Below are 12,410 nucleotides of genomic sequence, written 5' to 3' on the forward strand. Positions count from 1 at the left end.
GCTATACACACTAAAACATGAACACTGAAGTGCACAAGTGCACCATTTGAGATCCAGCAATGGTATCTGTACACATCATGTTGTGAGGATGTTGTCCGGTCCAACATGTCAGAGATGTTGAGACTGATGTTTCTGCTCATATGGCCACAGAGGGAAGGGAGGGAGGGAGGTGTCACAGAAGGGTTACATGAGGACGGCTGTTAATGGGCAGAAAAGAAGAAAGAAAAGAAGAAAGAAAGGAAGAAAAGAAGATAAATGCAGGCGAGTTAAAAGTCCAGCGTGTCAATGGGTCAAGAGATAACATGCACACACATGCCCATAAACATGCAGACACACACGTACATACGTACGGTCTTCACAAGTGTGCACACACACACGCGCGCGTGCGCACATACACATACACCAAACCATATCAGATCTCAGCGACAGACTAAAAAAAAAAAAAAAAAAACACACACATTTTCAGTCATGTGTTCACTTGTATGGTCGTTGAGCTAACTGAATCAAAACATGTGGATCACACAGATTAGACACCCTTTACCCTTCCTGGAAAATGCCAAACATGACAAACTGGTTTTCTTCTGTGGACTCAGCCATGCTAGGTTGACTTTGAAGGTTTTTACCCTGGTCCGCCTCCACAGTTTGCATGTCATTAGACGACTAACAGAAGATGTTGACTTCCATCCAGCAAAACACTGTGGACCAAGACTGCTTTTCTTCTGCAGCAGCGGGTCAATCCTCCTTTTTTTTGAAGCAGTACGAGTCTCACTCTCTGTCCATTTGCATGCTACACTGTGCCGACTTTGCTCTGCAAAAAACATCCTTTATGTCACGTGTGGTTGTGTTTGTAGACTGGGAAATGTGGTAGTCGTATACACAGATTTGCAATGCATGTCGTTTTTATTTTCTGTTATCAAGGGAAAGGGACACAAGCTATCTTACCAAACAAATTAGCACCAGACAGTCTGATTTGATCAGGATTCTAATGACTTTAATCAAATGACTCTGTCTGGAAACTTGTCTTGTTTGCCTGTCTTTTCCCCCCACTGTTTAGGAAACAGTTTGGAAATCAGTTTGACCAGACTGAAGTCCCTAAAAGGGCACACATTCCAAAAAGTCTTGGCACAACTCTGCTGTTTTCTATTTCCTTGTCTTTCTTCCTTCCTTCCTTCCTTACTTTCTTTCTGTCTTTCTTTCTTTTTCTTCAGGGGTTGGGGGGTGTATTTGGCAGAGCACTGTGCCCCAGCCACCCTCTGTTAGCTGTGTAATGGGTCAAAGAAACCAAAGGGTCAGATGTGTTTCTTGTGACTTACCGCGCGAATAGACCAGGCGCGATGCGATTCAAGCGACAGAGTGCAGCAGCAAGCGATACAAGCGATTGAAGAGACTAGAGTATGTCCGTACAGGCAGATTGCAAAGCATTCAAGCATTCCCATTGGCTGTGGTCACTGACCTCTATATAGTCATTGGCTGTAGTGGCTTGTCGCCGAACCGCGTCATAGAAAGTTGAAAAGATTTCAACTTCAAACTGTTGCGCTCGTCACGCAAATCGCTCTAGTCTCCAGAATCGCTTTTGTCGCGCGACTCAATACAAAGTCAACTACTTCCGTCGCTCGCCTCGCTCAGATCGCCGCTGGTGTATTTCTGCGGTTACTCAGCGTGTCCCCACAAAGTCACAGTTTGAAAGACCACTCTTTCCCCCCACTTCAACATCTCAAGTGTCTAGTAAGAGTAAACCTTATTTTGAAATAGTGAAAGAGTGGTAGGCTTGAGTTCCTGAGCAACTTTCGAAAACAAAAAATGATTTACCCCAATACGTTTTCAGTGACATAAATGAACGAGAAAGTTGAAGATAAGACTATAGCAACTTAAAAACATAAAGAAAACAAAACAAACATTAAAAAAAACATAGGCTATAGTTTGGGCAGCATCTATGTATGTTTGACCTATGCCCAGCACTGGGTTTGCTCTTTGGTGATACTGTGTTATAGTGTGCTGTGCTGTTCTGTAGAATTCTCCGGCATCTTCCATCCCCACTTAGGGAGCAGTATGTTTTAGCTGGCTGAGTTTGGGCTCTTGGCTGGCTCCAGCCAAGGCCGGGGCCTCCAGCACAGCAAAGTCTCGCTCACCCGCCTCTCTCTCTCTCTCTTTCTCTCTCCCTCTCTCTCTCCCTCCCTCTCTCTCTCTCTCTCCCTTTTAGCCGCAGGCCTTCCATCCGGCCAGCAGTGGCATTTTTGATGGCCGCGCGTCCAAGTAAAATAATCCGACGCGCCCAGGGCTGCTGATGTGCGTTTCGCTTTGGTTTGTGTGCAGAGGCCCAACTCAGCTCAGATGTACAACAAACTAAAAATGCTTCTCCCATGAGGTTCTTTGGGGAGATGGGGGGAGCGGGGGGGGAGTGTAGAGAGCATGGTTGGTTTCTTTACTTTGTTTTTTTGTGTGAAAACTGGACATAACGTTCAACAAATTATATGGAAGTGGACATCAAGGTTTTAGCTCAGGGACAGAATTGTGAGGGTGTTTGACAACCATACCAGATCATTGATTGCACACTACTAGTCCAGCTACTGAGAGAGAGAATATGTATATTATACAGTATCTATATCTAGCATATCATATTATACCTACAAATACCACACAAAGGCACTATCTCCCCTTTCCATCTGCACACACTTACGTACACATCAATTAGTCACATTGTGTCTAAGCAGCTGATACCACTGCCATGCATATCGGTGTTTCAATATCGTTGAAGCTGATGGTGATGTTTACTTGTATGTGATTGCATGACACAAATGTCTTTAAAAAAAAAACAACAACAACAAATACATCACTTTATTTATTCCTTTTTCAAATGATTCCATTAGGGGAAAAAAAGAGGACATGGCTGCCTGATTCTTTCGAACGTTGCACACACACACACAGACTTGTGCGAACAGCTCCCAAGAACAATATCTGGCTCGCCACAGGGCAGGAAGTGTCCTATGGCAGATAAGAGTAACTGCAGCAAGAAAAGGTTGAGCTCTTGGAAGACAGCACGGCACGGCAGCGCAAAAAAAGCAAAGCTCCACATGCAGAGTTGTCCACTCAACTGAGGATGAAGGAGTGCAACCAGAGCCGAGCTGACACCCCCCCATTTCCCAACCCCCACCCCTTTCTCTCAGACTCAGACATCTCTCCCATCCCCTCTCCCCTCCTCCTCCTCCTGCAAATCATCCGGATAACCTACCGGCATCCTCAGGACCCGCTGGGCTACTGCCTTGTGGGGAGGATACAATCACACACCCCACCACTCCTACCCCTACCCCATTTTCTAACCCCCAGCCCTGTCCAATACTTCCCTGCCCCCTGCTCCATCCCTAACCCGTTATTCTCATCTGGTTTGCTCCCAACCCCCTCGATCTGTCTGCCATAGCACAGCGATGGCTTTGTCCTGGAGTATGCTGAAGACCTTTGATGTAGCATTTTGAGGGGAAAAGCTGGGGGGTGGGTGGTTGGGTGTGCAGTCTGCTGCACTTGGCCCCCAAGTCTGTTTTGCATTCAGAAGAGCATAACAATCTGTAATAGTTTGCCATCAGCACCGCTTTACAAAGGACATGGTGGATATTTTCGTGGTGTCTTGTACTATTTTGTTTCCTAATCACCTTTAATGGGGCAAAGGAATGGGGGCTATTTTATTTTCAAATAAAACCACAATGAAATAATCAAGGAGTCTTACCAAGTGGCCCTAAAGCATGAGAATCATGTTGAGAATTCCTGAGTCTACAGCTGTGATGAAGACCAATTGGTTATGGAATGGCAAAAATGCACAACCTCGGCTCTGTGCAACAAAATGGAGGAAGATTATGCCATCCCGATATTCATTACTGATGTTATGTTATAAAAGAAAATGTGTTATATTTCTCTTGGTTATGTAGTTGGTTGTGAACCACGATGATCTGGTCAAACATTCTCCTTTCTCCAGACTATTTTGCTTTTTCAAGCCCCATGTCTGTGAATCAATTTAGACTGGGTTTGCTTTTCAAAATAACAGGGTGAGTGTATATAAATGCCAGCTTGTGTTCTATTTTACTTATGTGCAAAAGATTGTATGTTTTTTTAATCAAGATATCGTTAATGATATTGTGGTCAAATTTATACTTTTGTAATAAAGCTGCACCTTGAAACATGTTTGTATCAGTTCATTGTAGAAGCGCAAAAGGATATGCTCAGGGCAGACATAGTTATTTGGCAACCTCAGAGATGACAATGGATAACTTGTGGATTTAACAGCTGGCAACTGTAAACTTTTAATCAAAGTTTGATTTCGAAGACATTGTGAACGGGTGGAGCAGCACATAGGCGAACTTCGCCAACTCTTTGACAGCGACATTAAGGCGAAGCAAAGGAGAGAGAGAAAAAAAACTCTAAATTGAAACCTGAACCTCAGTTATAGATTGCTGGAGAAATCTGCACTGCACACTAAAGCAAAATCCACCCAGGTTTCCAAAAACTGCGTATCCTGACAGTAGGTTACTTTGTTGCCTTCGCCATTGTAGCCTTTACTGGTTACATTTAATGGCTACATTGATTGACTGCTGGATGTCATTGCCACAGGGATCTACAATGCTATAGATTGCAGCGGTTGTAACGCCATGCTTATAAACAACGCAACGACAGTGCGCCATCTCTGAGAGGAACACACAAAACATGCACTTATTCCCTACATATTTGTCTTCTTAAATAGTCATGCTCGCTTGCACGCCGATAAAACCAAGTAAAAAGTTACATAATCGCAGTTGCTGCTTCTTCACAGTTATGTCGCCGCTGGGCAAAGGAGGAGCCATTATGAACGGGGGGAAGAACACATCTTATAAATGCTAAAACTAAAATTATAGGCTAAATCCATATGTATGTTGAAAAAGAATACAAAACACTTCAGTTGTAGGCCTATACAATCGCCAAAAGGGTAGGCTAGTTGGTTACTGAGTAGCCTACTCCGCACTCGGAGCTGAAATATGAAATTTGCGAGAAGAACACTGTTCGAAGTGGTAAGCTGCTGAGTTAAATGTTGTCGAGTTTGTCATTAACTTGTCAAATGTGTAAATCACCTGCTAAATAATCAACTGTAGATCTACAATAAATAATTACATAAAATCACTTTAATCAAACTCAGTTCCATCTATTGAACATTGGTAGTCTATGGCATTGTGTGAATAATGAAACACATTCGAAACCCACTGGTTTCGTCTTCTCCCCGGCGTAGCAGAGCTTGTTTTTCTCTCGCACCGGCCGGCATATCGTCGGGACACACCTCCGCACTGTTAGGAGAAAAAATGTGACATTTTCCAAACTAACCAATGAGGTTGCAGAGTGTAATGGCCGCATGCCAAAATTGCATGTTTATGTACGCTAAGAACCAATAGGACTGAATGGAAGGCGGGACATTGCGAAGCTCGCCTGGCTGCACGCGCAGGAGAGAGTGGGCGTGGCGTTCATTTGGGGGAAAAAAGCAAAACAATCTTTTATTCCCTGACCGGCTGGCTGGAGCGGCTTGTGGTGGTAGAAAATCTAGTGGGTAGTGTTGCGACAAGCTAGATTAATCAGGACAATCTTGTTAAATGTATCATTTCTTCTTCCGTACTGAGGTCTATAGAAAGCTAGTTATCTTTCTCTAGATTCACCTTTTCCCTGACAAAAATGACTTCCAAGCGCCTCCTCGATAAGTCTCTTACCGGCATACGGCTCGGTGGTGCGGCTTCGACTCCAACTGTTAACGGCACGTATGCAGGGAATACAGCCGGACATGGCGAGGCTGTCACGGCAATGGATTGCGGAGTGATACTGACATGTAAAAAAACATCCTCGCCGGGTAGAATTTTTAGTCCTGTTTTGGACGATAGCACTTTGAGAGAACACAGCAAAGATTCACTTGTCAACGGAGTTGGTCTGAAGTCAGGGAGAGAGAAGCACCTTGACCTGAAAAAAGTAGGTGTCTTGCTGTCTCTTGTCCTATGCATGTGTTGTAACAACTTCATATTCAGTTGTAATCGAGTGCGTAACACTTTGTTCGCTTGGAATACTGCCTCCTGCCTTTTCAGCTCATGCGCTCGTGCCATGGTGTTTTCATGGAAGTTTTGCTGTGAGTTGCTTGCACGTTCCGGCTTGGTTGCGCTCTCTCGCTTGCTCTTTCAGTTGCCTCCTGCTCTGAGGAGTGTGTTGCTTAGCAGAATCGCATTTACAACAGCAGTCTATACACAGACGGCAGTATTGTAGACGAGAATACAGAAACTAATACTATAAAATGGCGACTTGTTCAAAGTTTAAAAGGAAAAGTGGGTTGGGACGTTAACAAAACCACCCCTCCCCCACCCCCGGTTTCTCAAAGCTACAAGCCTTGTCTTGACTGCGACACACCGGCATGTGGCGCAGGCCCGGTGAACGCAAAAAGGGGGCGTCACACTCAGTAGCTCGGGCCAACATTGACGATTCTGACACCGACATTTATTATGCTGTTTACTGTCGATGAAATGGCAGCAACAGTATGAAACCACATTGGAGATACGCACGCAACAGACAATGTTGGTTACATTAAAAATACATTTGTTGTGCGTTCCCACCTGGTATAGACACTGTGCTTTCACTCTGATAAGGAAGTCTCGAAAAATAGCAGTTTACCAACGAGAAAAACAGTATTTGATAAAACATTATCCCGGCTAGCGACACGCCCCCACCCTCAACTTTGTTTTCTTCCATGTCAGCGCAGCCTTGATCAACGCCATGTTCATCCACAGAGTTCTTAGAGGGGAAATGTGTTTTGCTCTGTTTGTGTAGCTTACATGTTTACAAGGGGTTATAACCGGTATGGAAATCCATGCCAAAATGTCTTTTCCCCCCTACAATTAACGTCTATTCTCAAAGAGATTAATATTTAACCAAAGTCTCTCAGATCATTTAATAATAGTTAAGACTGTGTTGCATGTTTTGCATCCTGTTTGCTGTGCCATTTGGGTTCTCTTTGTCTCAGACCCTTACACTGACGGTTATTTTGGCTTTTGAGAATTGAATAGTGATATTTAAAATTTGGCACATCATAGTTCAGGACTCCTCAAACCATTGCAGTGAAGAAAGCACTCAGATTCAAAGTCACTTACAGCTACAGGCAGCATCCGTCTTCAGCTGTTAAATGCCTCCATGGACCATTGGTCAGTTTAAAAAGTAACAACCCCTATGGATCGATTAGCTCCGAGATACTGCAGCCTGCTTGTTTGTTTAGAAATATCATCAGCTACAGTGGCAGTGGGTATACATGTTATCATTGCCAGCAACAGATCTTTTATCATAGTTGCAGCTCTGTTTCTTCGCGTATGAAAAAGATTCATAATTTTCTCTCCATTCTATGGTTTTCATGTGAATTGTTCAGTGAATAATTTAAGAGCATGGTAGATCTATGGAAATGTTAAAGGATAACTTCTGCCAATTTCGACATGCAATTGTTGTAATGCTCACACTACCCTGGACTTGGCAGTACCTGAGAATTTATTTTTTTCTTCAGCCTTTTCTTTCATCCTGGTCATTGTAATGGGGGCAGGCATTTGTTTACATTTCAAAAAAACACCCAAACATCCAAAAGGTTATGCAACATCAGCAGACAACTAGCAAACATGATACCTTTTGGGATAATATTTGGAGTAGGCCTAGGTTAAGAAAGTTTTTAATGTAAACAAAGTCTGCCCCCATTAGAATAGCTCAGATCTTGGAAAGGGCTAAGTCAAAAAATGTGGCATCACCGGGTACTGACAAGTCAAAGGTAGTGTGAGCAATACAACAGCATATCGAAATTGGCAGAAGTTAACCTTTAATCCCTTAGCGCAGAGCCTTTGTGATAACCTTACTGTCACCAAAATCGTAATGGCTATGTCTTAATCTACTACATAAGGCTCTCAGTACTGTCATAGCAGTGTTGTTACGATGTAGTTGAGTATTTTCAGCAAATAGTGAATAGGCCCACCAGCGACCCCATCTGCAGGAAGAGGCTACGAGCATGGTAGATATATGGAAATGTTAAGCCAGACTCACTTTTCTCTTTTGCCCTGTAACTCATGCCTGTCCGGTCACTCAGGTGGGCTATGAGGCGGGTGACAAGGACAAGGCCAAGGACGACGCAGACCCGACGGACGACCCCCCCTGCCGGGCTCAGAAGAAGCCAAGTCCCCCCTCGCACTACCTGGTTCTGAACGGGCAGAAGCTAGACGACCAAATGCACTTAGAGGCCCGGACCTCGGGCCGCAAGGGGGAGGAGGCCAGGACCCGCCTGCCGCCGCCGCTCTGCCCCGACGGCCTCGCCGAGGAGGACCAGAGACTCACAAACCCCTCCTCGCACATCCCCGTCCCCAGGAACAGGTAGCCTACTGCTCCCGCCCTCTCTCTCCCTCTCCACCCTCTTTCTCCATCTGTCTCTCAATATATCTCTCCATACCTCTATACAGATACACATACAGTATGCACGCACACACATACACACGCACACACACACACACACACACACACACACACACACACACACACACACACACACACACACACACACACTCTCTCTCTCTCTCTCTCTCTCTAACTCTAAAGGGCCGTACACACACGTCGCTGCTATTTACTCGCTACTTTCTCACTCGCCTATTTGCCACTCGCTCTGGGTGATTTTGTTTACCGAATGTCATGGTTCCCGCTGTCCGCGCCAAAAACGTCCGTACGGAACAAAATGTAGGCCTACGCTGTTTAACGTTGATCGTGTGCTGTGCACAACCATGCATATGAGCCTTTGATGGTGTACACTGTATGTATTTTCCTCAACACTTTAACCAAAGTGTGATGGCGTGCAGAAGTTGGGTGGTCAGAACACCACCAGAGTACGGCTCTGAACACCACAGGGGCAACGTCACCTGTCAATAATCTGTATTCTGCATTCCAATTGGTTACTCGCTTAACTCGCGTCGCTCGAAGATAAAATAAGTTTATCTCGGAACCCGCCCACATCGCATCGCTTGTACTCTCCTCGCCTACTCGCCAGCGAGACTCGCTGGAACACGTAGACATTCTATTGACTTCATCCGCTGAGCGAGTAACTAGCAGCGACGTGTGTGTACGGCCCTTAATTCTATTTTGTATTAATTTCTCAGTCTGCCTCCCTTCCTGTCCTGCTTTCTCCCTCGTCTCTCTCTCTCTCTCTCTCTCTCTCACACACACACACACACACACACACACACACACACACACACACACACACACACACACACACACACACACACACACACACACACACAAAGCACATCAGCACCTCAAACAGAGGCTCCTATCAGCGATGGGCTGTGTCAGGGACAGGGACACAACACCCGTTGACAGATAAGGGACTGATTATGTAATATCACCTAAGGGGCTTTCAGGTGCTGGTGGTGGTGGTTGGGGCAGAACAGCGAAGGCCAGTCATGTTTTTGTCTCTGTTGCATCTGTTTTCACAGCCTTCACCTTAATGGATGAACTGTTAATGGTTCTGTGTGTCACAGACTCGACGTGGTTGTTTGTTCGAACAGTGTTGGTGTGTGTGTGTGTGGCACGCATGCGCACGTATGTGTGTGCACCTGTACTATGTGTCTGGCAGTGTGTGTCAGAGTTTTAAGTGTAACAGCCATGAATGTGGCTGATTGTGTGCGTGTGTGGCGTCACTATGGTTATAAATTAACCTGCTGTGCTGCACGTTTGAAATCGCACGTCACATCAGGTAGAATGGTTAAGAAAAACGTACACACACTGACTACACAATACAGTTGGTCTATTTCTGTGACTAACACACTTGAGTGGATTAAAATGGCTACATGGTAAAATGGTTATTACCTTGCAATAACCCTTAATTGAGGTGTTTGATCACCTGGCCTTACAGTCACACACACTGAATGAAATGGTTTAGGATGGCGGCCTCCTTAGGGGGAGCGAACGTGCAAGACTCAACATGCACCGTGCCATTCTTTTGGCGGTTGCCTTCCATCAACATGTGTAATAGGTGTGTGTGTGTGTGTGTGTGTGTGTGTGTGTGTGTGTGTGTGTGTGTGTGTGTGTGTGTGTGTGTGTGTGTGTGTGTGTGTGTGTGTGTGTTAGTGTGTGTGCGTTAAAGTGTGCGTGTGTTAAAGTGTTTGTGTGCGTTAAAGTGTGTGTGTGTGTGTGTGTGTGTGTGTGTGTGTGTGTGTGTGTGTTTGCGCTTGCGTGCCTGCGCTTGCGTGTGTAAATGCCAAATGTAGATCTGTCGAGGGATATGCAACAGTTGACGAAAAGGATCCATTAATAGCAGCCGACGCTGTCTTGCCTTTCATCCATCACTTAAACTATGTAACCCTCTATTACTTAGTCACCTGCTTCCTATTACAGTAAGTGCAGGAGAACAGAGAAAGGAGTTGCGTAGAGAGAGAGAGAGAGAAAAGAATGAGCACACTAGCTCTCCATTCTCCATTCACCTTCAATGGGTAACCTCCACCTGTTTGCTCACCGGCGGGAGTGTTAATTTTGATCAGGGCGCTGAGCGGAATAGAGGGCTGCCTTATCAGGCGAATAGTCAGTGAATAGAAAGGTGACTTTATCAGCAGCAAACAGCACAGCGAGAAAAAAAACGAGTGCTTTTCACACTGGTGTCAATTGAGCAAGCTAGCGTTGCCTAACCTGTGAATGCTACCTCTGTGTGGGGATTTTTTGCTGTTCCAGATGCAAAGCCATCCGATAGCCATGCAAATGCGCTCTCTGTTTTATTTTCCATTTGTTTTGACTGACGGGAGTTTATGTGATCGTACATAGGTGATAAATCGCATTGCCGAAGTGTGGGGCCCAGCCGCCTGTGTGATCTGCCATCAGGGGTTCTCGTTTGGTTTTACTGCCGGTTTTATGATCGCTTCAGCACTTGATATACCTGTCCTCACCCCCACCCCGTTTCTCCATAGCCCAGACTTCGAGGCATATGGTTTGTCAGGTGTATGTGTAGGTGTGTGTGTTTGTAATTGTGTGCGTGCCTCTGTTAGTGTGTATGCGCATGTGTCAGTGTTTCAGTGTTTTTGCATGTACGCGTGCACACGTGTGTGTGTGTGTGTGTGTGTGTGTGTGTGTGTGTGTGTGTGTGTGTGTGTGTGTGTGGGTGCGTGCGTGTGTGCGTGCGTTTGTGTGTGTGCGTGCGTGCGTGCGCGCGCATGTGTGTGTGCGTGTGTGTGTGTGTGATGGCCATTGTTTTCTGTTGAAACAGCGGGCCTGCCCTGCCTTCTAGGGCGCAGTAGGTGCATGGCATTACCAATGTTGTTTTCCTGGAAGGCGCTGTACTGCAGAGTGTCATGGCTGTTTGCTTGGCTGATTTTCTACCACGTGGTTCCAGTACATGAATTTTTTTTTTTAAAGACCATAAAAAGATAATAAAAAAAAAAACAATTTCAAATATCACCTGAAATTGATAACATCTGATGATGTGGGTCTACTTTGATTTTTTTTTCCCGCAATTACCAGAATTTCATGGTTGCTTTGAAGACCAGCACCACCGTTGCTTATACCGATCATGTTCGAACTTGGATTCCAATTCTTAAAAGGCTCCTGTTCACCAAGAGCAAGCTTATCTGACTGACCTTTGCAGGCTGGATAAAAAAAGTCCTTTTTTTTTCAAGTTCTTGTTTTTGCCAAAATCCATCAGTGGGAGTTCTAACGTGTTGGTATAAATACCACCAACTTTTATGTGCGCCCAAAAGAAACAAGACTGCTGCACTGATCTGAAAAGCATACAAATGGAAACTTCAAGTTCATGACTTATGGAATGGATAAAAACGTTGACTGTGTGGTCAGCAAGTCACTGCGTTTTTTGCCGATTTGTGCCATTATCAATGGTCAGCTGGTAGCTTTTTTTTCCGGGGGTTGACCTATACATGGCAGTAGTGTAAATACTGAGTGTGCTCAACTAAAGAGTAAAGGTCAGCAAAAAAGGGTCTTGGAAACGGCACACTCAGGGCCTTGTGGACAAGATAGGCTATTGGCGTTAGCATTGGTTAGCTGGATGTGGGTTTTCCAAAGCTTCTGTTGGTGGATTTGGGTATGGGCAAAATAATACTTACACACACAAATACATGCGCACGTACGGACGCACACACACACACACACACACACACACACACACACACACACACACACACACACACACACACACACACACACACACACACACACACACACACACACACACATGGTACTCAACCCAAAACAAAAGGTCAGCCCAAAAAAGAGCCTTGCAAACATCAAGTTTTGAGCATGTGACGAATGGCCGGTGTGGAGGCGAGCGGTCAGCCTGCAGTCATGTGTTGGGATGTGTGTGTGTGTGGGGGGGGGGAAAGCACCAGTCCAGAGCCCATGGAATCAGCAGA

General features: G+C 45.3%; 1 protein-coding gene across 1 annotated transcript in view; it reads left to right on the forward strand.

Annotated features, from left to right (window-relative positions):
* The first annotated feature begins 5,517 nt into the window (after nucleotides 1-5,517).
* The window catches only part of slc2a4rg (SLC2A4 regulator), a 96,724-nt gene continuing 89,831 nt past the window's right edge, over nucleotides 5,518-12,410 (forward strand). Inside the window, exons 1-2 of the mRNA XM_063208128.1 lie at nucleotides 5,518-5,967; nucleotides 8,102-8,382. Of these exons, the coding sequence (XP_063064198.1) occupies nucleotides 5,680-5,967; nucleotides 8,102-8,382 (569 nt within the window). The 5' untranslated portion in view covers nucleotides 5,518-5,679. The remainder of the gene's footprint in view (nucleotides 5,968-8,101; nucleotides 8,383-12,410) is intronic.

The sequence above is a fragment of the Engraulis encrasicolus genome, chromosome 10 (genome assembly GCF_034702125.1).
Source record: "Engraulis encrasicolus isolate BLACKSEA-1 chromosome 10, IST_EnEncr_1.0, whole genome shotgun sequence".
In the NCBI taxonomy this organism is placed as follows: domain Eukaryota; kingdom Metazoa; phylum Chordata; class Actinopteri; order Clupeiformes; family Engraulidae; genus Engraulis; species Engraulis encrasicolus.